Source organism: Hirundo rustica, chromosome Z (genome assembly GCF_015227805.2).
Source record: "Hirundo rustica isolate bHirRus1 chromosome Z, bHirRus1.pri.v3, whole genome shotgun sequence".
NCBI lineage: Eukaryota > Metazoa > Chordata > Aves > Passeriformes > Hirundinidae > Hirundo > Hirundo rustica.
In genome coordinates this window covers 9,066,677-9,090,283 of record NC_053488.1, presented here as the reverse complement: position 1 = coordinate 9,090,283, position 23,607 = coordinate 9,066,677, and the positions used below count along the sequence as shown (strand labels likewise).

At 35.6% G+C, this 23,607-nt stretch overlaps 2 protein-coding genes across 5 annotated transcripts; both read left to right on the top strand.

The window, feature by feature from the left end:
- The first annotated feature begins 39 nt into the window (after positions 1 to 39).
- On the top strand, positions 40 to 23,501 carry TRAPPC13 (trafficking protein particle complex subunit 13). 4 transcript variants are annotated; one of them, XM_040090315.2, is made up of 13 exons: positions 40 to 164; positions 6,559 to 6,627; positions 7,502 to 7,601; positions 8,168 to 8,252; positions 9,510 to 9,637; positions 9,766 to 9,838; positions 13,085 to 13,129; positions 15,527 to 15,544; positions 17,680 to 17,813; positions 18,962 to 19,160; positions 22,171 to 22,271; positions 22,925 to 23,075; positions 23,168 to 23,501. In XM_040090315.2, the coding sequence occupies exons 1-13, from the start codon at positions 119 to 121 to the stop codon at positions 23,270 to 23,272; spliced, it is 1,254 nt and encodes a 417-aa protein (XP_039946249.1). In that variant the 5' UTR covers positions 40 to 118; the 3' UTR covers positions 23,273 to 23,501. The 4 variants fall into 4 exon arrangements, with proteins under 4 accessions (XP_039946249.1, XP_039946250.1, XP_039946252.1 ...); XM_040090316.2 differs by having other exon boundaries at positions 22,928 to 23,075; positions 23,168 to 23,451; XM_040090318.2 differs by lacking the exon at positions 15,527 to 15,544 and having other exon boundaries at positions 22,928 to 23,075; positions 23,168 to 23,451.
- SHLD3 (shieldin complex subunit 3) lies at positions 2,305 to 3,305 on the top strand. Its single transcript, XM_058424132.1, has one exon. It carries the CDS (start codon positions 2,430 to 2,432, stop codon positions 3,177 to 3,179), a length of 750 nt encoding a protein of 249 aa, XP_058280115.1. The 5' UTR covers positions 2,305 to 2,429; the 3' UTR covers positions 3,180 to 3,305.
- Positions 23,502 to 23,607: the final 106 nt, after the last annotated feature.

The following is a 23,607-nucleotide window of genomic DNA, read 5'->3' as shown; positions in this document are numbered from 1 at the left end:
CTGGGGGCTGTAGTCCCTCCCGCCGCGCTGCAGCCTGGGACGGCCGTGGCTGCCGCCGCCGCCGCCGCAGTGTGCGCGGCTCCTCCCGCTCCGCCAGCCATCCCGCGGGGTGAAGGCCATGGACGTCAACCAGCCCAAGCAGGAGCATTTGCTGGCCCTGAAAGGTACTGACAGCGCGGCTCCGCCGGTTCCCGCCCGCCCGGCTGTGATTCGGTGGTGAAACAGCATGTCTGATCCGCCGCTGAGGGTGTTTCTCCCCCCGGTTTAGAGGGAGGTGGAGCAGGGAGCGGCCCAGCGCTCGGGGCCCGCGGCGCTCGGTGCCCGAGAGCCTAAGGGAGCGGTGAGGGCTGTTCTGCCATGCCCCACACACCGCAGGGTGTGCACCTGGCGTGAGGGGTTCGGCGCGGCTGCCCGGCTGTGTCAGTGGTTTGCATAAGGATTCAAAGAAAATGCTCAGCTAAAATTTCCTTTCCAGTTCCTCTTCTGCCTCTTTTGTTTGTTTTTCAGGACAAGAGGGCACAGTCTTAAAGTGCGTCAGGGGAGGTTTAGGTTGTGCGTGAGGAGGTGTTCTTGCGCGGGAAGGGTGGTTAGACATTAGGCTGCCCGGGGAGGTGGTGGAGTCACCGTCACGGAGAGTGTTTAAGGAAAGACTGGACGTGGCACCTTACGCCGTTGTCTATTTAACAAGGTGGTGTTCGATTTTACGCTGGATTCCATGATCTCAGACGTCTTTTCCAACACAGCTGATTCCGTGATTCCCCCTTGGATGACTTTTGCCCTTTTCACCTTATGCTTAATGTCTAGCTACGAGGCATACCTCCTTGATTCAGGGATGACGAAGAGTGAAAATACGATTGTGTAGATCACTTGCATGTCTCCAGAATTAATGTAGAAATTGAGAGAGCCATGTGAAGAATTTGATTATTTCTGAATCATAAATGCTGCTAGTTATGTACGTGTAATAAAAAGCTCGTTAGAATCTCACGTCTGCAAGCATTCTACATTGGTGAGACTGCCCAGATGGGTAAAGTAGTGCAGGTATGACCAATTTCAGAGATCATCTTCTCGTTTTAAAATTCTCTTGGGCAAAGTTTTTAATGGTGTCTCTATGTGATACTAAAATCCGTTAACCATAATTCAGAGCTCAACGAGCTCTTTTCAAATACATATACACACAGGCAATAAAGGCAAAAACATGAGAGCTTGAAACATCAGCAGCTGCCAAATGTCTTTTGATAGTAATTAATTCAAAGCAAAAAGCTTTTTGGTGGATCATTTTGCTTTCATAAGAAACCAGCCCTGTCCTTGGTTTTGTATTGAATTTAATCCAGGATGTAGGTTTTGCAGAAGTGAGGAAGATGTGGGGATTTATTTGCATTGTAACTGTATTAAACAAAATCTTGACAGTGGCAAGCCTATATTTTATTATTTTAATATTGTTTACGTTACTGCTCTCCATCAGGGAATATGAAATGGTTGCGAATTTCTTGCGGGGACCAGAGGAAGGGGGGCAGAGGATAGGAAATAGGAGAGCAACACTGTGCATGTTTTACTTAGGTTTTATGGGTGTTTGTAGATCTCCCTTCACCATGCTCCTGCATTTAATGTAATCTTTGTATGGAAGTATAAAGCTTTTGATGACTTAATAAGTTGTTAAGTTATTCCAAAAGTCTAATAAATTAAGAAATTGTCAGTTCCTTAAGAATTAAAGCATGGTTGCATGTAATGCTTGCAAGTTTTGAGGCTAAAACTAGATGTGTAGTTCTGATACAAAATGGAAGCAGGCAGCTTTAATTTGCTTAGAGCACTTCCTTTTAACTTTTTACTTTAGAAACTACTGTACCAGTCAGTACTATTTTGGGAAGGGTTTCTGTAATGTATGTGTTTTCTAGTTATTTTATGTGCCTTGGCTTAAAATGCTGATATATAGGAGAAATACCCATTAAAATTTGGCTGCTAAATTTGAGAAAATAGGCAGTAGTAATTGTGTGCACCTTTTAATATTCATTACAACAATATAACCAAAATAGTGATGGATGGCAAGTATGAGATAGTGACAGTAAAAGAGTTCTCTTGACTGTTTAGAGTAAGCAGTGTGCATGTGGATAATGTTCATTGTACTGAAGTTACACTGTTAATGATGGAATACAGCCGCTAATTCTCAGCCTAGATAAAATAGAATGTTCAGATTATATATCTAACATATTTGTACTACCTGTTTCTTTCTTGAAAATAATCCTAGCAACATATGTCTTAATGTTGGTAGTATCTTATTGTTTTATAACACTTCTGCTTTAGGTCCTGTTTTCCACTGATCTTTGCATCATGGGGCAAGGAAATTCTTGTAAATAAGATGTTTCAGTCTAGATACAAGAATCCTTATCAAGAGACTGTTTTCCTAAGAATCACTGGATTCCTACTGCGCAAGCATGGAAGTGGTCTTGCACTATCGACCACATCAGAGAGATCTAATAAAACTGCAGAAATTTGCAGAAGCAGCAATGAAGGAGTTTCCCATTCGCCAGTTACCAAGATTTGCACCCTGGTTTCCAAATGATTTAAACAGACTTCCCCTCAAACCAAAAAAGCAGGCACCTGTTATTTCTTGTGAGGAAGTGGAAGAATTGAAACAGCTTTCTGCACCTTCAGAATATGTTACAGGATCTCCTGATTATGACTGCACAAAAAATCTCCTTGAATTTCACTCTAGCATGAAACATGGTCCAACTTTAATTCAAGCACAGGCTGTTCACAGACCAGTTAACTTGGACTGTCAAGGAGAATCACCACCTAATGGAAAACAAAGATTGAAAAGGTCTTGGAGTGTCTCTCTCCCTAGTGCTAAACTCAAAGAAAAGATTCAACCTTTATCTCAAGAACTGCAGAATAATTTGGAAAGGCTAAAGCTGCATGCATTTTGTAGAGCAAAGTGGACAATTGAACAGTCTGTTTGTAAAAACCAGAATTTGGAAGACATATGGATAAAATTGAATAGACTCATTAAACAGAATGAATTGCCATCTTGCAATGCTACTATTCAAAGATCTGTGGGACAGATATGGATTTTCTGTGATATATTATACTGTGAATATGTTAGAAATATTCTTAGAGAAAAGCTAAGCCTTACAGATAAAATGAACTTGCTTGTACATAAATATGGAATTATATTTAGTTTATAACTTAAGGTATTGCTTAATAATAAAGTTACTGTTGGAAATACTAGAGTTTTTAAGCAGTTTAGAATATATAGACCTTAGAACAACTGATAAATTAATGGTAAGAAAACTACTTATGTTACTTTGGTACAGTTTTCTAACTATAATGATATATTTCTTTAGCTTTGTTTTGCCTCAAGACTTACAGTTCTGTTAAGATTAGTAAGTTTCTGTTTGACTTATTACTGCATTTTATAGCTTTTCTCGAACTTGGTGGTCTAAAGGAAAAAAATAAAGTAAAAGTTCCAGACTATTGTGGCAAGTTTTGTCAGGTAATAAAATCAGTGCTTTCAGTTAAGCAAAGTATATCCTCTCTGCTTCATTGGAATTATGAGAAAGAAAGATGTTTTTAATTGAGTTGTAATAATTGCTGTAATAGCCATAACTGACATTAAGATTTTTAAGATCTGATTGTTTACTGAAAGTAATTGTGAGGTTTTTTTAATTAAGGCATATCCCTCCCATGAAGTTCAGGCTTACTTTATGTGGGACATATGCACTGTCTTAATAATGTTAGCTGTATTTTCACAGAAATATTAATGATAGCTTCAGTGGAAGCTCTGGGTTGAAGAATAATGAACAATTTAATAATTGCTGGTTTACACCTTTGATAATTATTTTTTTCCTGATGTTTCTGTTCTTTTGTCTCTAATTACATTTGGAAACAAGAAAACACTAGTTTCCAGCTAAAAGTGAGGAAATTAGAAAATGAGACTTCTATCTGAAACTTGCTGTTGTCTTTGAGAATTTGAATGCCTTTTATGGTCATAAAAGGCTGAGTTTAGCATGTCTTTTTGTCTCCTGAAAGAATGAAGTGTTCCAAGGTCATGCTGCCTATTTGAAACTTGGGAAGGTCAGTGGAGAAGTTAAACTGGGATCAATATGACTGCGAGGTTTTGCATTTGCACTCCTGCTAATTCTAGATAGTTTTTCCACATCTGGAGGTCAAGGTCTGTAGCATTTGGAAAGAGGGGAAAACAAGTGTTTAGTATTTGTAGATTGTTAGATTGTCATTAATGCCGCTCACACCGAATTGTACATAAGCATAACAGAGATCCCTCTGTAAAAACAAAGTAAATTCCCCTTAGACTTACATTTTTATGACAGCCTTGTGTTGAATAATTATATTTTATTATAGGCTTTTTTTTAGATTAAAATTTCTCCATTTGAGTAATTGACATGTATTTTTAAACTTTGAATTTTTAGACATTTGTAGATGTCTTATATTGATGTTTGGGGTGTTTATGACATTTAGTATGACAACTTAGCAAAATTGATGCAGAGTGCTGTCTAGACTGCATTATAACTGTGCTGTGACTGACAGTTGTTACTAGTTTAGAGCTTACATAGCCACATTTTCTGCTGACATATTTCTGAGCTTAACATTAATAGTAACAAAATTTCTTTGTGCATTTTTGAAGAGAAAATAAAGTAAAATACAATGTGATTTGAGTTCTGTTTAATGTATTTTGTGTCTAAGATCTTAGAAGAGATGATATATTTTCTAACATTGATTTACTAGTCCTAATAAATATGATAATATACCTATCATAGTTTGTTTTGACTTCATTCTGTGATGTATTAATTATTTTCTGAAACATGACTTAATTTTTCTTTAGAAACAGTCAGCAAATACTAGTTATACAGTCTTAGTGTGAATTTGAATAAAATTAGATAGTGCCAATAATACAGTCCCATAGTTTAATTTGATACACTGACAAAAGAGCAAAACAAACATTTTACTGCACAGGAGATATTGTCACTGTGACTGCCAGCTTTGGGCTGCTTTGGTTGGCATGTATGTGAATAATGGTAGATGCCCTGCTAGCTGGTAACTGATTTGTAAGAGTGAGCACCACCTTTGGTTGCTCTGTAGAATTGCTACAGTCTTGGTTAGCACCAGTATAAAAGCTGAAATCCAGGCTTTCATTTTGTTCTCTTCAAAGAATGCTTATATCATAAGCATGTGTGATGCAGTATCTTTTCTTTTTCAATGTTGGCTGTAGCTCACTATTTACTCTATTTTGTATATCTTGGGTTTTGTTTAATATACTTTGTGGTTCTAAGTCTTGAAAGGCCCTGATTTTTCAACTTTTCACCGTAGCAAAGAGAATATATTGTCTTTTCTCATGTGAGAAGTGAGACTTGTTTGTGTCAATGCTAATTTATCTGCTGTGTTGTAGCGTAAGGTCTTGTGAATCAATACAGCCCACTGTACCCAAATTATTTTGATGTATATCAAAGTAATTGAATACTTTACACCACTGGAAAAAGTGAATGCTGTCTGGAAACAGTAGCTGTACAAAAGTACAACAAAAACCCACCATACCTGTGTCAGTGCACTGGTATTGCTTAACTTGTTGCAATCAAGAGAAATCCTTTTGATATATTTTTTAATTTTAGTTGATGTTATGTTTGTTAAGTTTCAAAGAAAAAACCCCTAATGGTTTTTACATATTCTGATTAACACTTAAGATTAAAATGCTCAAATCTTGTATCTTATGAATGCCTTCATGATAAACTGTATACAAGTTTAGGACCTTTGATTAATTTGAAGAAGGAGAAATTCTTCTAAGGGGTAGCACCTTAAATCTGTCATATAAGTGAAAATAATATAATTTGACTGTGAGTTAAAATGGCCTTTGAAAATACCACTTACTTGAGGTAAAGGGTTTTTAATAGCAAAATCTCAATGATTTTAATTTTGTCTGTATCAATAGATTAGCTTTGTTTTAAGTATTTTCATGAGGTTTTTGAGCTGGTTTTGCTAGTTTGAGTTTAAAATTTGTGATTTAGGGAAAAAGCAGTGGTGTAAATAATGTAGGCTTTTAGTCTTGTAACTCTAGCTTGTGTAAATGTTACTGGTTAAGATGTAAATTTTATTTCTTATAGACTAGTGTTTGACTGAAAGGGTCTGTACAAGCCATCATGTCCCATTCTAGGGCAACAAGGGTCACAGGACAGGCGCTAAACTGGAAAAGTTTCTGAACATGATACACTTCTGAAGGCCACAAAGCACTAAATGCTGTTGCAGGTGTAAGACCTTTAGCACATCAGATTGAAAGCAGTAGATTAGTCGGTTAGTTCACCAGGGATAGAAGACAAGCGGGAGCAATGGTATTACCAGTGTTCTCGGATCTTAGAATAGCAGGGGGTTGTGGTTTTTGTTGTGAAAAGCCATGTGATCCATTTTCAGGCTGATTTATTTTGTTGTTGTGGTTTGCTGGGTGTTTGTTGGGTTTTTTTGTGGAAGAGGAGCAAGGCATAATTATTCTTGAAAAGCAAAATTAAAAATAATTGTTTGATTGACCGATGGTTTTGGTTTTCTTTTTTATTTTTGCAGTGATGAGGCTAACCAAACCTACCTTATTCACTAATATTCCGGTGACTTGTGAAGAAAGAGATTTGCCAGGTAAGTCTTTTCTATTGACTGATTATTATTTATGTTTTACCAAGTTTAAGCAGTGCCCATCTGACACTTAGATGTTAGAGGAGTCATGATCTCCCGTAGACTCTAATCTGAAACAGCAATATATTTTACATTAGGTAATACTCAGAGGAAAGTACCAAGGTGCAATCTGTAACTCTTGACCCCTGTCTTTGAAAGATTGGTGATGATACACATGACCTCAAAGTTTGAGCAGCTGACACACAGAGCAAGAGGCAGTTCTGTGAGGGAAACGTATAAGTGGCAAAAGACTGGCGTTACTATTTTGTTCTTAATTTGGATAAAAAGCTGTGCTAGTTAGAAGCAACACATGAATGTTCTGCAGAAAAACAATCTTGTGAGAATCGCTGGTTTTGAGTTGTGTTATGCTTGGTGTGCCATCATAAATTGGAAATCCCTGAGCTGTCTCCCAGAAATAGTTGAAGTGTAGAAATCAAGTATAAGAGAGTCAAAGGAAAGATTCAAGAGGGAGGGTTATGTGGAAATACAAAGCAAGCAGGGGAAGAAAGGAAGTGAGGTTGATTAGTTCTGTTATGTAATGTGGTTTAGATGGATAGACTTCTCTCAAAATTCAGTGTTAATTTGAGCAATGCCTTTTGGATTGTGCCCTTCAGTATGTATATAATGAGTAAATTATTGGACGAGAGTGTCTTGAAGTTAAGTTATAACTTTTAGGCAGGTCTGTGGATATATATTTCATCCCTAAACAAGTTTATTGTAAAAGAAATATATCTAAAATAAACTACATCTGAGCGTGTGATTAAGTATCTAGCTTAAATGTAGACAAACGTTTGGACTTAGCAAATATTTAATTAATAGCAACTTGATATTTTTACAGGAAATCTATTTAACCAGCTCATGAAAGATGATCCTTCTACTGTAAAGGGTGCTGAAACTTTGATGTTGGGAGAAATGCTGACTTTGCCTCAAAATTTTGGGTAAGAATAAATGATTGTAACTGTAATGTGCAAGGTTTAGGATTCATTTGGTTTAGGATTCATACTTCTCTTTCTATTTAAATAGCATTGTTCTGTGACAATGTTCAGTGATTTTAAAAACAATATGTGGCTTGATTTATAAATATATGTATGTGTATGCTGTCTGATGTTTCTGGTCTGTAACCTGACTGAACCTAATAAGGATTGAAAGTTGATAGAGATTTGTACCTGTGGGTAAATTTCTAAGGTAATGCACTACTATAAAGCACATGTTACACTAACAGACTTTAATACTATGATTTTTGTGGGTACCAAAAACCATCTTCTTATTCCTGTCAGACTTTTAGCTAGAAAAAATTCTGGTTTGTTTGTTTGTTCTCTTTTAAAACTGGTTGTCTTAGAAGGATGACTTCAGAAATATGGGTGTGCAAATGCCGGTTTTCTTCTAGGGTTTGATCTGGCAAATGTGCATGTGTATGAACTTAAAAGCGTTTCAGTGAAATGTCCTGGTTTTTAATAACTGTTACTAAATTTTTATTTTTTTTCCCCCCCCTCCTGACACACAGAAATATATTTCTGGGAGAGACATTTTCCAGTTATATTAGTGTGCACAATGATAGCAGTCAAGTTGTCAAGGACATACTGGTGAAGGTATGTAAAGAGAAATCCACTTATAAAAGATTTATAAAAAAATAAAATAGAATGATTATATTTTCTGACAATATATTGTATGTTTAATGCTAATACATAGACTTTAGGAAATATATATCACTTTTTCCAGTCCAGAAAACATACCTGGAAATTGGAAAGAGTAAGACATAAAACCAGAAATAACTATAGAAATCTTCAAAGATTAAAACGAAAAAGTGGGATTGTGTCAGAAAATTGATTTATTACAGAATCATAGTGTTTAGGTTGGAAAAGACCTATGAGGTCACAAAGTGCAAGTGTTAACCCAACACTGCCAAGTCCACTTCTAAACCATGTCCCTAAGTTCCACATCTACACAGTCCCCTGCAGGAATGGTGGCTCAACTGCTTCCCTAGGCAACTGTTCAATGCTTGACAGCCCTTTTGATGAAGAAATTGTTCCTGCTATCCAATCTAAACCTCCCCTGGTGCAACTTGAGGCCGTTTCCTCTTCTCCCAGTTGTTACTTGTGAGAAGAGACCAACTCACACTTGGCTACAGCCTTCTTTCACATAGTTGCAGAGAGCAGCAAAGTCCCTGTCCTGAGCCTTTTTTCTCTTGGCTGGACACCCCCATCTCCATTGACCTTCTTTGGACATGCACTCTTCTATGTAAAACTTCTCTGAAGAATTGGTATGATAAAACTTCCACAGCTAAAAAACCGGAGTTACAGTCACTTACCTTCACTTTCAATGAGGTCTCCAATTCCCTGTGAAGCATACACTGATCTGTATATTGTATGAATTATTTTCTAGAGAGTTGGGGTTTTGTGCTTCCTGAACAAATAAAACACCGAGAGTAGACATTTCAGAAATCATTGTGGAACTCAATATAAAAAGTAAATAGAGATTTTGTAAGCTGCAGGGTAAAGGACTGTTTATATTAGAACTTGTCTTTAGCTTTGTAAGTATCTCATCATCTTAATCTATGTCAGAGAAGGTGTCTGAGTCAAGAATATCACAGAATATTCTGAGTTGGAGGGGGCCCACAAGGATGAGTAAGTCCAGCTCTTAAGTCAGTAGCCCACACAGGGATTGAACCCATGGCCTTGGTGTTGTGGGCTCCATGTTCTGACCAACTGAGCTCTTACAATATGCGTGAAAGCGTGTAGGGTACAAAATGCTCAGTGAAACCTAGTACTTTATAACATAAGTTACTTTTCTTTATGTTGTGTTAAACAATTATAGTTGTAACCAGTACTTTGTTTTTCTGTCCCCAGGCTGATCTTCAGACAAGTTCTCAGCGTTTGAACCTCTCAGCTTCAAGTGCTGCAGTGGCAGAACTTAAACCTGACTGTTGCATTGATGACGTGATCCATCATGAAGTAAAGGAGATAGGAACACACATGTAAAATTTTAACTTTTTCTGTTATTAAATGAGCTTAAATGAAACTGCAATACATGCATGCTATTCTGCTTTTGATGTAGTACAAGATTTAAAGTAACACAACTTTTTTTTTTTTTTTTCTTTTTCAGCTTAGTTTGTGCAGTGAGTTATACTACACAGACTGGAGAGAAGATGTACTTCAGAAAGTTCTTCAAATTTCAGGTATTTCAGGAAGTATTTTACTCTAGTTTTACTAAGTGTGTGAGTCTGGAAAACAGATTTTAAAACATTTGATAGTTCATAAGCACTTTTACGTACCAAAAATCTGTTCCCTTTTAGAAGTGAACCATTGAAGGCCCCTGCTTCAAACTTCACACAAACTGGTGTTTTCTAATTACCACACAGTTAAACATCTCAGAACTAATAAATATTACATTTAATATTTTTTACTAATTTATTGAGAAAAAAATCTACTCTTAAAAAGTCTCATTTTATAGCAGACAGCTCTATGACTGTTTTTAAACAGAACAAGTATTGGTCATTTCTGACTTTGATACATCCAACCATTGAGCTTATATTGTAAAATCCTGATTTTTCTTTTGGTGTGTATTATCTTATTAAAAAGTGGAATTAACCTGGAATTAAATAGTTCAGTTTTAAAAGTAATTTAAGTAAAGAAGTATAATGTATTCTATCTAATACCAGAAGTAATTGACAGAATTTAAACTTTTTCTTCTGTCACACAAATTTCAAGACCTGAGATGGAGTGACTGAGGAAAGCAAGAAACAAATCTGTGGACTGGTTCTGCTGTTTACTGTGTATTTCATGGACGCTTAATTTTTAGAGAAATATATTGAGACTTGGATATTGGTGCACTAATCTTCATGGAAGGGAGGATTACATGACATGCTTTACTGAATACATTTTTAGATATTCTGACAGACCATCTGGTAATACAGTAGCACTATATAGTTTCATCCTAAAGTTGTTTTGGGCGAGATTTGGGTTGGGTACTAGGAGAAGGTTGTTCACCCAGAGGGTTGTTGGACACCAGAACAGGCTCCGCAGGGAAGTGGTCACAGCATGAAGCCTGACAAAGTTCATGAAGCATTTGTACAATGCTCTCAGGCACATATTCCTGGAGGATGGGCTTGATGATCCTTGAGGTTATCTTCCTACTCAGGATATTTTATGATACTGTGGTTTTTTTTGCTGTTTTGCTGTTTTCTAATATTCTATCTAGATACTTCAGAAAAAAAAAGATTTTCAGTCTTTAGAAGGTTAAATTGCCATGCATTTGAAAGAACACTTGAGTGCTGTTAGTACTTAAGGGCCATGAAATGCCAGGTATTGATTAGTCAAAGGAGTTTCCTGACAATCCTGGGGAAAACAGTTCCATATAAATTTGTGTTACCCTCCCTCTGAAGCTAGTATCTCTCTAGAGTTTCTTGGTCTTTAGTGAAGTTAATTTTCATCTTTGTGTTTTGTCTTGGTCTTCTTGTGAAACTGCTTCCCTTTCCATTTCACCATTCAGTGTTCTGTTTCTCTGTCCCCTCTAGGCTTTCTCTGATTGCTTCCACATGCATGTGCAAGCCTCAGATCTCACATTTTCTCTGTTCCCTAATGTTGTTCTTGTCAGAGATTTGTACAAGATGTTCATTTATCTCCCTTAGATTTTTTATGCAAACTTATTTGTGCACTTTTTGGGGGGTTCTGCATGCATGGTGTAATTGCCACGGTTTTTAACTGAGCCCAGCATAGGCGACTGAATTGTCAAAATATTTGAAGCCAGCTGTCTGTCAAATGTGAAGTCCTTCATTCAAAGAAGGAAGTATAAGTATATATGCGCTTCCGCACCTTCTATAAATACTCTGTGATTCATTATGAGAAAAGCATTGCACTGAGAATTTTGGCTGTTAGTTTTTAAATTTGACATGGGGGCACCAGTAGGAAACCTGGGACCAAACAAAAAGAAGTGTTACAGAAAACTGACCTATGTTTTTACCATGAGAATTCATGACTGCTAGTGGTTGAGGTGTCACTAGCTATTTTATAATTTGAAAAACTACTCTTTTACAGATTCTCAGATTTTTCAGTTACATTTTCTAGCATCTTGTAAGTTGAACTGATGTTAGTTGATTTGAATCAGCTTCTTTTTTAAACCATTATATGTAATTTTATACTGATTGATAGTGCCTTTCTGGTCCAAAGCTTTCTCTAAGTAATTAACAGCATTATGTTTTCTTGGAGAAGGAATGGACCCTTTCTAGGGCTGGTCTCTATTGTGAACCTCACAATAATTTTTTATATTTTGGAATTCAATTGGAATGCCAATTGAAATTTACTGCAGTGTGTGGAAAGACTGTTTATCAGAAGAGAGAGAGAAAATTCAGCATGTTGGAAAATTTGTAAGAAGCTCACTGAGGAAAAATATTTGACAGAAAAAATAGTCTCTCAACAAACATGGACCTAAATTAAAATTCTTAACTTTTTTTTTTACAAGAGAGAGATAGTTATGAATACTCAAAAGATTTGAACTTAATGCCTTTTAAAATGCAGAAATCTCTGCAAATAATACTTTTTGAAATCCTCAGTGCCAAAAAATTTGTTGACAACTTGGAGCATTAGAGGTCTCTCAGAATGCAGTGCACTCATATGTGAATAAAATCTTTCCCTGTGTAACGGGAAACAAATGTCTTCAGAAACAAAATTTAAATTTGTTCCATTACAAGTGTGATAGAAGATTTTTTCTTTCAGTTCCATCACTTGATATACATTTCATATTTGAATGTGTTAACTGCAGTGGCTTTATGCACAAAATTCAAGTATTAAGAACCAACACTTTATAATCATATTTTCTATCATCGAGTTGCCTTCTTTTTCTGAATGAACCTCATGAGATTAATATTATTTATTAATTATTTTATGTATTTTGATTGTGTTTAATTCCTTGAAATAGTTGCATTTCAAGAAGGAAATTAAGGCTAATAAAGCTAAACACATGGATAGTTCTTGGTTTCATTTTTGTTTAGAGAAGCCCTCAGTAACTTCTGTTCTAAAACTCTGAAGGACTTGTAGATGTTAGATAGTTCTTGCTCAGAGTTGAAAGCAAATGTAGACTGCTGCAGGACACAGGGTGGATATAGTGTTGTTTTAAACACATAAATCTACTTAGAGCACTGGATTTGGGCAGTTTCATAAGAAGCCAGTGCTTAGGTGAAGAACTACTTGTTTTCGATATGAGGAGACTGCTTAGTAGGAAAGCAGTCAAGTGTGCACAAGTAAGAAGTAGCAAGGATATACTCTTGAGTTGATTCTGTCATATATTCCATCATGCACCTGCTATGTGTAAGATCAGAAAGAAAAATAACTCTTTTTACTGAAAGACTGTAGCACTTCAAAACAGTCTGTGCTGAAGTTGTCTGAAAAACCAATTGTCAATCTGTCTTTTCTTCTATTTCATTCAGGTTCTTAAACCACTAGATGTGAAAACCAAATTCTACAATGCAGAGGTGAGAACTGTGTATATTCAGGTTTGTTTTGGCCTGCTGGGTTTGTTACTTAGATTAAATTCAAAGTGCTTTGTAAGTACACCTTTCTGAGAATAGTGATCAGTTCTAATGGAAAAATGGTGGTAGATATATATTGTATAGTTTAAAAATAGATAGGCTTTTGGTGAAAAGGTGAAAGAGACATCAGGACCTTAATGTAATTGACTAACAATTTTGCATATATTCCAGTTTCTCATGAACTCAAATACTTTCAGTTATTGCTTGTATGCTTAGGCTGATAAAGTACTTACTGTAAGGAAGATTAATTGTTCATAAAGGAGATGACAATCTATCAGAGTGGGGAAAATTTAAATTTAAATTACTTAAATTTAAATTTTCCGTATATAAATATGACCCTTCCGTTCAGTAATTTAAGTTTTAGGTTTGTGACAGTTATCCGCAGTGCTTCTAAACTAAATGACCTTATATATGCCTTGCATATTTATTTGGTCATACTTATGTGTCTGCCTTTGGCTGTTCATGGGAAGAATTTCAAATGTATCTGTAGGCCACAGGCTTCAAACCATACATTGTCCAGGTGTGAGGTACCTGAGGAGGATTGGACCATAAACACATAGCACTGGCTGAGCCCTTTATAGAGCTGCTATTGTCTATAAGTGGGAATGTCTGGAAATGTCTTCTGCTGTGATTTAAGAACAAAAATAACTCTTAAGAAATGAGGTAATTTCTCTGTGAGCAAAATTAATCCTTTATTTAACATGTGGATTATATTACTTTTTCAGCTGTGTGTGGTAGGGAAAAGAGGGACAGATATCTTAAATGTTGCTGTCTCTTTATACTTCCTGTATTAAGTTTGTGATGAAGCACCTCTCTAAGGTAATTCTGGGCAAACTTTTTACATGGATAAAAAAATACTCTTTTTTTGCTTGTTTTCATAGTTGCTATACTGACTGGTCTTGATAAGGATCTTATTTAATTCTCAATTAGCCACCAATTCTTAATGGTAAAAATCTATGAGAAGCTTTGGTGTTTGAGCCAGTACATGTGGGTTTGCGTTTTGGGAGTTTTTTTGTGGGTTTTTTTTTCTGCTGCAGAGTTTTTAGAAGGCCCTTTGATGCCTTTTGTTCTTGCTGTTCATGAAATTATGCAACTCCCATTACCATCTTACCCATTCAATTTGTTGAATTTTTTTTTTTTTTAGTATTTTGGATGATAATTAAGTGAGCAATTTCCATTTGCCTAGCAAACTGTCATAGTAGCACTCCTATATAATTTCTGAAAGTATGTGAAGTGTTGCTAAGTCTTGTGACTATAGAATTTAATTAACTTCTAAAAACCTAGAAATAAGTCTTTGATTATCTGTTGTGTGTGATAATAACGTTGCTGTGAAAGCACCAAGAAATTCATCCTGACTATTATCCTTGAGAGCAGGGGAGAAAAAAATGGTATGTGTCAGTTATTAGTTAACTAAGATCTTTAAAGGTTGACTAACCAGTTAAACTGTTATCATTAAGATTACGGATGTGATGCTGTCTATTCATAATGCCTGTTACTAAAATGATTTTCTATTAATATTCTAATGATAATCCATAATTTAATTTCTTCTAAGACAAGGAATGATGCTGAACCTTAATCTTCTTGCTTATTGCTTATATTGCAGTAGCACCTAAATGGACTTGATCACTGAAATTTATGCGTAGAACACATGTCCTGTTCCCCAAACCTGCTGCAATCCTGGGATTGAACTACTATCTCATTGATTTTAATGTGCCTTAAAAAAAGGCTCTGTAAAAGGTTCTGTTTCTGCAAGCATGCACAGGGAGGTAGACAACAAAGTTTGCAATTAAAGTTGGGTCTTTGGATTGATGAAAATTCAAAAAAAGAGTTTTTCTTGATATTATGCCAAATTTTGTTATAATTTGCAACATGGTAGCTTTGCTAGGATGCATTACCACATTATTTTTGAGACATTATATATGAGGATACTTCAAATTATTTATAAGGTGACAAGGACTGTTTTTCCATTTCATATACAACTCATTGCATGGATTGAAATTCAGGACAAACTTTAAACTTACTCAAAAACTAACTCTATTTTTTTGAGTCAGTTTATTCTACCATATCTTGTCTGTGACTTGTGTGCCTTAAGCTCTACTTTGGATTGGTTCTGAAGCAAAGCTAGTAAACCATGTAACCATACTAGCTATAAGTTCTTAGAAATGTAGTTGTCATCTTCGTTTGCATCCATTTTTATTTATGTTTCTGTCTTACTAATGCTATCTTGTTTAAATGGTGCAAAAAAATGCAGAAATGCATTTTGTTTGGAAGTTAGCCTCCTTTTTCTTTAACATTTAACCCTAATTTCTCTAATGTGTTCTTTTTTTATTTTCCCATTAGAGTGACCTCAGTTCTGTGGTAATTTTTATTTATTTTTTTATAAATATGTATGCTTTTTTAATTGCTTAACTGTCTCTGTGCTTGTTACTGACATTCTTTACAAACATAATGGAAAAGCAATGTTTGTTCTGCGTATCATAAACTGATATTTTCTCATCTTTATATGTGCAGCTAATCATTTAAATGGTTAGCTCTTTCTTTAATACCCATTGTTGAAACTAGAACTTGATAGTTACAGATTCTTGTGAGGGTCCTCCTGTAAAATACCTCACCAAAATTTTATTAGCTCTGTAATTTGAAAAGAGAAGTTATTTCCTTCTAAAATGTTTCTGCTTTTGACCCATGGAAATGTAGGTTTCACTACAGCACTGCTTGTGTAAGCTGTGACAGAACTTTTCACATCTGGTTGGTGGAGACAGTGGGTTTGAGGAGAGAGCAGCAGTTGGATGTTCTTCCTTCCTCTGGCTAGCTGGAACTGCGCTTCAGAATTTTAACTGCATGTAATAGTCGATTGAGTTACTATGTTACTTCTGCAGTCTGATTCCACTTTGAGGCGTACCTTATATTAAAATAAACTGCATTGAGGTTGTTTTTTTTAAAAAAACATGTAATACTAAACCAAACTAGGAATAACACAAAACTAACTTGCTTTTTCATTATGCTGCTCGTTTTTTCTTTTCCCTTTCAAATTAGCTTTTTTAAACTTCTGCCTATGGTTGCTGTTTTGAAAACCACTAAAATTTGGGTTAATGGACACTTTCAGCAATGGATTTATGGGATATAAATTGTATCAATTTAAATGACAGGCAGTAGTAGTAATGATTACTGAGAACCATGTTTTAGTTGGAGTTATTTCCAGTTCTTGCAAGCATGAGGTGTCTGCAACCCGTTGAGGTTGCACAGTTTTCATTACTATATAGATGCTGCTTTGTATTTAATGTATTTATAAGGCAATACAAAAAGTTACACAACCATTCTGTATTTCTCCTTTTAACACAATTTTTGAGACTAAACATATTTTGGCTATCTTGTCCCATTTTTACTTTGTAACTTACAAGCAGGACTTTGTATAAAGTATACATTTGTATAAAGAATAATTTATTTACACTGATCAAAAAGAAACTGTAAGTTTTGTTCCACCTTCCCCACAGAAGTGCTTTCTCAAAATTTATCATAACAAAATACCCAAACTGCTTCAATCTGAATCTGTAGAATAGACTATTTCAGCTGGAAGGGACCTACAAGAATCACTTAATCCAATGTTCTGAATCAGTTACCCTTCGTAAATGCAAATTTGGTACCCTTTTTTTAAGCAGCACTTCTTTAATTGTGATTTTCACTTTTCTGAGAGCTCATATCTCTAATAGACTGAGTCTTCCATAATTAGTCTATCCTGAGATTTTTAGACATGCAAAGTGACTTCACTGGTCTGCAATTAGACAAAAGAAGTGAGGCAAAAACTTCTCTAGTTCCATGTTTTTCCATCTTCTGAAGTTTAACAAGTCTATAGCATTCATTTCTGTATTAGAATTGGTCTTTCAATACCATCTTGAGGCATTAGCTTCAGATGTTCTGAAGGTACAGCATCAGTTATATTGCTGGATGCATACAATATTGGTAGCCTTTGGCATGATGCAGCTGAGTGAGAGAAGGGGCTGGATTTGCATTTTAGCTAGAATGATAATATTTAATAATAAAAGCTCAGAGCGTGTACTTGAACTATTTTACTCAAGTTAAAGAAAAACACATACATTTACTTTAATTTTTTTATACAGCTTGATGCACTAGTGATCTGGCATGGCATGTTCTTGTGCACCGCAATTCCCCACCATTTATTCCATTTTTTAATAATTTGGATAAAAGCTTGAATTTCTACAAAGTTGACAGAAGTCTTGGGAAGTGGTGATTTAATGCATTACAAATAAGGAATAGCTAGAACATATCAAAATTATCCCACATCCATTGTTTGGCAAGGTACCTGTTGACTAACACTTTTGCTCCTATTGTTACTGGGATTAAGGTTTTTTCTTGCATTAATTAATTTGATTTGCAGGCATGAACTAAACATGTGTGACTTTTTTTAACAATAGGACTGCCTCTTTTTAATATCACTAATCATATTTTCATGAACTTGAACTTCTGATTTTTTTCAGACAGATGAAGTGTTTCTGGAAGCTCAAATTCAGAATATCACTACCTCTCCAATGTTTATGGAGAAGGTTTCTTTAGAGCCGTCTATGATGTACAATGTTGCAGAACTGAACACAGTTGACACAACAGGGGAAAGGTATGTTCACATTCAGGACATATGACTAAATTATTTAGTATTTGTATTTGTATTTATTTAGTATTGTATTAGCTTTGTATTAATATTTCATGAGCTACAAGTATTAATTGTTTCTCTATAATGGAAGGATTGTATGTCTTCACTTGAGTAAAAAGATGAAATTCCTATTATGTATTCAATTGGAAAAATTGTTATAGTTTTCTCTTTATAGAAACTATTCTTAATCTGTAATTCTACTAACAGAGAAATATCCAGCTTAATCCTCAAATAGATTGTAACAATGATGGCATGATAACATGGAAACATGCTATTACTTCAATATCTCCTATATAAAATTTAACCCAGATCTGGTTTTGACCTGATCTCTGTACATACTTTGCCTTACAGGACTCATATGACTGACTAATCCTTGCTTCCTTTCAGCAAACGGCTTATTGTTTTCACTTGCTGTAATCATGATACAGCAAGGCAGTAGTCAAGGTGGATCAATTGTACACCCTCATGGAGTCTTAGAATATAAAAATTTGTCGTGCTGAAATAAATTTAATTTTTTAAACACCTAATACCAGAATAACTGACTAAAGTGGATACAAGAGCTTTTGAAGTTAACTTTGGCCGTCTGTGCTTTGCAGTTGCTTGGGTGTTTGGAGGTGATGGTTGAGTGTTTCAGCAGTAGGGGCTGAAGTGTCTTCTTGCCTGTTGAAGAAGTCACCTGCAGCATAATGAAGCTTTGTTCTTACCGAGTGTTTGCATCCACTGTAATGGTTTTTCTCCTGAATGGGAATCTTAGTTTCATGGCATTGAGATTTACTGTGGGGGAAAACAAATAGCAGAAGATAAATTAGCAGCATTTTTGTTTAAATTATAAGATGCCAGATAATTAATTATAATGTTGCAGAGTGGATTTCTATCTTACTTTGCTCTGGCTGAGAACAGGTTGTTTTATTTCTCTATGGTCCTTGGTGCTACATAAATTCTAGAGCTGTTTTTTGTTGTGAAAACAAAAAATATTCTATGCATTTTACCATTATCAAAGGATACATACACATACAATAAGAATGACAGGGGATGGGGGGAAAAAAGATTGGCTTCTTAATCTTCTTCAAAATACCTGTTTAAATTAAGACCTGGGGTTTTTTTCCTTTCAGTGAGTCTACTTTTGGTGCAAGGACTTATTTACAACCTATGGATACACGTCAATACTTATACTGTCTAAAACCGAAGCAAGAATTTGCAGAGAAAGCTGGAGTAATAAAAGGTGTAACAGTGATTGGTAAACTAGACATTGTATGGAAAACTAATCTGGGGGAACGAGGAAGGTTGCAAACTAGCCAGCTCCAAAGAATGGTAAGTTTAACTTAAGTGTTAATTTAACTTGGCACTCATTTTTAAGGAAACTCAGTAAGTGATTTTATTAATGACTTGGAAAAGTGCGAGCTGCTTTCTGAGCCTCATTTTTTATTCGCACCTTTCTGTATGTATTACAGAGTTATTTCATGTATTTCTTCAGTGAAGTGTGGTAAGTTAATGGAGTGAGTGCTTTAACTGTCACAATCCAGTAACCGGTGTTGCAAAATTCATTTGTTAGAGTAAAATTCCCTTCTTGGATACCATTTGGCAACAAACTGACAAACGAACCACTTTAAATGTGCCAACTCTTGATGTGGAAGTTGCTCCTGAGTTCCTACAGACATTTTAGCTTGGAATAAAGTTTCTTTATGAATAATATTGTTTATCTTTCATGTCCACGGTTTTGATTGAGTTTATTCTGGTTTATTTATAAATTTAAGTTGTAATTACCATCTTGCTTAAGTCAGCTCCACAGCCATCTAATGCCTAAACCTGGCTTGCATCTTCTCACTTTGAGAGAGATATGGAAGGGTAGTTAAAAAAAGCTTTGACAGCTGAATCTCAATCTAAGTTTACAGAGCTTATAATTGGGTCTCTGCCTCTGTCTTTCCCCCAGTCCCCAGCTGCTAGTACATTGAGCAGTTCTGTCAGGGAGGTCACACTGACTTGGAACTAGGCAAGCAGACTTAGATCCTGGAAATTCACAGGAAAGTCACTAGAAGTCACCAAGTCACTGAAACGTGTCTTGATTTTTAATTGAGCTGTTGAGTATGTGCATAACCCCATGAAATTAAAAACTGCCCTTTTTCTGAACTAATAAACTAAGTTATTCCAGTTACTTTGAAACTTGTAGCTTATTTTTAACAATAAACTGTTTAATTTTCAACTGACCTTTACTATAATTTCTCTGTTGATACATTTCTTTTCCTTAACTAAATCAGTATTGTATTACTCTGTATCCTTTCTTTTTGAACCTTTGAGAATTGCGTGTGAAGCACACACTTCAATACTACACTATTAGTTTTGGTCATGCAACATTTTGTGCCTTGTTTAAGAGAAAAACCCTAACTATTTTGTGTACTTTGAACATCTGTCTTTAGAAAAGAAGCAGGTAGTTGGGTTTTTCCCCCTTTTGAGTTGCAGTGTAGCTCCCTGTTCTTCCCTTAATTTTTTAAATGCTATCAGATTATTTAATTTCTAGACCTCACCCTTAATCACTTTCCTTCTAATCCATTTGCCAGCACTATAACCATTGTTTCCCTCTCAGCCCCAGAATTTTACCTCTGCTGTGTCCCTCAGTCATTGTTATGGGTCAGATCAGAAATGCATGTTTGAAACAAGTATCCATATACTGTAATTTGTGGGTTTGGTTGTTTTTGGGAGTGGGTGGTTCTTGTTGTTGGTTTGGTTTGGTTTTTGTTGTGGGGATTTTGTTTGTTTGTTTTTGGGGGTGGGGGGGGCGGGGTTTAATGTGGCTTGGTCTTGGAATTCACAACTACGGTCTCTTTGGGAGACAATAAACTAGGCAGGTGCATGTCCATAATATGCCAAAGGGTGCTCCACATGCTCACAGGCATTCAGTACAGGACAACACTAGAACTAGTCTGAAGTTAACATTATTCTCCAGTAGCACAAGCAGGAAATTGTCTAGTTGATTCCATAATCTGAGCAATTACCTCAGTTCTGGATAAAACCTATGTTACTCCTCTTACTGTTTCTTCAAGGCCTTTGCCTATAACCATCAGTTCTTGGAGGTATCTCATTCTTGAGTTCAGCAGGTATGGTGTGGTCTCATCTACTCTGATCCTGTTTTGATTTGGTCAGCTGATTCTCTAAAATACTGCTTTTATTGCAGGTTTGTGTTTGTTAGGTTTTTTTCTTAATGTATCTCTAGTAAAAGAAGAGCCTAATGTTAATGAGAAACTACCTGTTGTTTAGGGAACTATGTATAATTTTTCCAGTCATTTCCTCCATGTCACCTAATACAGCTGAATATATTTGCATTTTTCCAGTTCTGAATAATTACAGAATTCAAAGAATTCTTATTAAATAATTACTTCTCTTTCATGCAAGGTTCCAAGTACATACTGCTTGACTAATCTAAGACCCCATTGGCTTGACATCCCTTACTCTAATGTCCAATTTAATATGCTTTCTAAAATGTCATCTGTCATTACTCTGTAGCAGAGTATTTTTTATGTGACTAAAACCTGTTCCTAGCCTGTCAGTCACTGACTTTCTGGACCTCTTTGGAAATACCTTTCAATCACACTGTGAATACAACTTTCACTACAACATCCTTTTATCAGCAGAATTGGAACATGTACAATAACTAAGCTTTGGCAGGCAGGACAAATTTTTCCCCTATTTTCCGCTCATGATCTAACATTCGTGGGGATTGAAAATATAGACATGCTTTTTACATGTTTCTGCAGGTTGCTATTTTGAATCAGCCCTGATTGGTAGTAACTAAGATATTTACTATAGGTTTATTAGTAGACCATATGAAATGTGTTTGGATATTTCACAAGTATTCATATTGTGCAGCTTTCTAACTGATGGCAATTATTTTGGCAGAGGCATAGAGGACCGAAATGGCAGTTTCTCTTCTTTCTTAGGATGCGGAATAGTGTTTGGTTTATGCAGGGAAGTTTCACTGGTGGTGTAAGTTTTACACAGGTCTGTTATCTCCCTAACAGAGGTCTTAGATTAAAGCTGATCTTCTCAGGAAGTGTATATGGCTATTAAAACTTTAAGGATTTAAACTCTCCTGAAAAATGTAATAATAAAGATCATCTTTATCTGATGAATTGTTAAACCTATGAAGAAGGTGTTCATCAATTGAAGATGGAGAGCTGCTGTGATTTCCATACTAAGCAAAAGCAGAGTCAATCCTCTTTCTTCAGATTTCTCTTACTACAAGCTTCTTCCAGGAAATAAAAACTTCAGTGAAAACTTCAATTTCCCTATCCGACATCTGAGAATATACATTCTTGTTCCTTTTCAGGCCCCTGGTTATGGTGATGTAAGGCTTTCATTGGAGACAATACCAGATACTGTGAATTTGGAAGAACCTTTTGACATTACGTGTAAAATAACAAATTGCAGGTAACAATGTCATGTGATTCTTCTACTTTTTCCTGAATGTGTGAGTTGTGGCTGGTTTTGTTTAATGTTTCAGTACTTCCTCCTGAAACTACTTAAACCTGGTCTTTACTGTGATTTGTGACAACACAAAACTACTTGAAACACAGAGATTAAAAAAAAGCCCTAAGAAACAACTACAACTAAAAAACTTCTATCATGATCTGTTAATACTGTACTGAACTAGGAGATAGCTTAAAATCTGTGGAGGTATTCCATGAATCTGTCTGCAGTGTTGTTTATGATTGCACCTCGTACATACAGCTCATCTTAGGGTTGCAAGAGTGACATTTAAATGAAATAATTCTAAATAGAAGTTGATCCCGGAGACTAAAGCATGTACCTGGCCTGTAGATACTTCTCATGAAAAGCCTGTATCCATCCGATACGTAAACACTTTTGTTATCCAGTATTGCTGAACCCATGACAGGATGTTTGTTTCAAAGAGGGCTGTCTGCAGCTGAATTACTGTGCAATAAATATTGCTTGCCACCTTGTAATTATTTATGAATCTTGATTAATAGTAACCTGAATAATAATCAAGCTTTTACGTGTGTGCAGTCTTTGAATGCTTAAAAGAGCCCACAGGTTTATTCTTGTTTTTCGATTTCCTCTAGCAGTGAAAGGACTATGGATCTGGTTTTAGAAATGTGCAATACTAATTCCATCCACTGGTGTGGAGTTTCAGGAAGGCAACTCGGAAAGTTGCACCCAAGTTCATCCCTTCATCTTGCACTTACATTGTTGTCTTCAGTGCAGGGATTGCAGGTAAGTTATTAGCAGTTTTGTTGTAAAACAGCTGTTGATAATATTAACCATTCTTTCTAATAACAATTCTTATAAATATTTTCCCCTTCTAGAGTGTCTCTGGCCTAAGACTTACTGACACATTCTTGAAGAGAACATACGAGTATGATGATATTGCACAAGTCTGTGTAGTTTCTTCAGAAATCAAGCAAAGCTGAAGAAATCTGTAGTTTTACTGGGCTTTTTTTTTTTTTTTTTTTTAACCAACCTCTTAATGTTTTTGCATTTAATTGTTTTAAAATTAGTACAAACAAAATCAAATCCGTATATAGCTGTAAATGTGATAATGATTATTTAATTGCTCTGCGCATTTACTGAATGTTTCCAAGTCTTTTAAAACATGCATATGCATTTTATCTAGTAACAATAAAACCTTTGAAAAAAGCGTAGTTCTAGCAAATTATATTGCCTCTACATCAACTTGGGACGGGGATGAGATTGGTAAGAAATACTAGCATTTTGTGCTTATTTTTCTTATTTTAATTTTTTTTTT

Bases quoted from the DNA above. Each gene is read 5' to 3' on its own strand.
- TRAPPC13 (XM_040090315.2), top strand. From the start codon at position 119: ATGGACGTCAACCAGCCCAAGCAGGAGCATTTGCTGGCCCTGAAAG. The intron at 6,628-7,501 runs GTAAGTCTTTTC...ATATTTTTACAG, and splicing joins TGAAGAAAGAGATTTGCCAG to GAAATCTATTTAACCAGCTC. The intron at 17,814-18,961 runs GTATGTTCACAT...TTTTCCTTTCAG, and splicing joins GTTGACACAACAGGGGAAAG to TGAGTCTACTTTTGGTGCAA.
- SHLD3 (XM_058424132.1), top strand. From the start codon at position 2,430: ATGGAAGTGGTCTTGCACTATCGACCACATCAGAGAGATCTAATAAAA.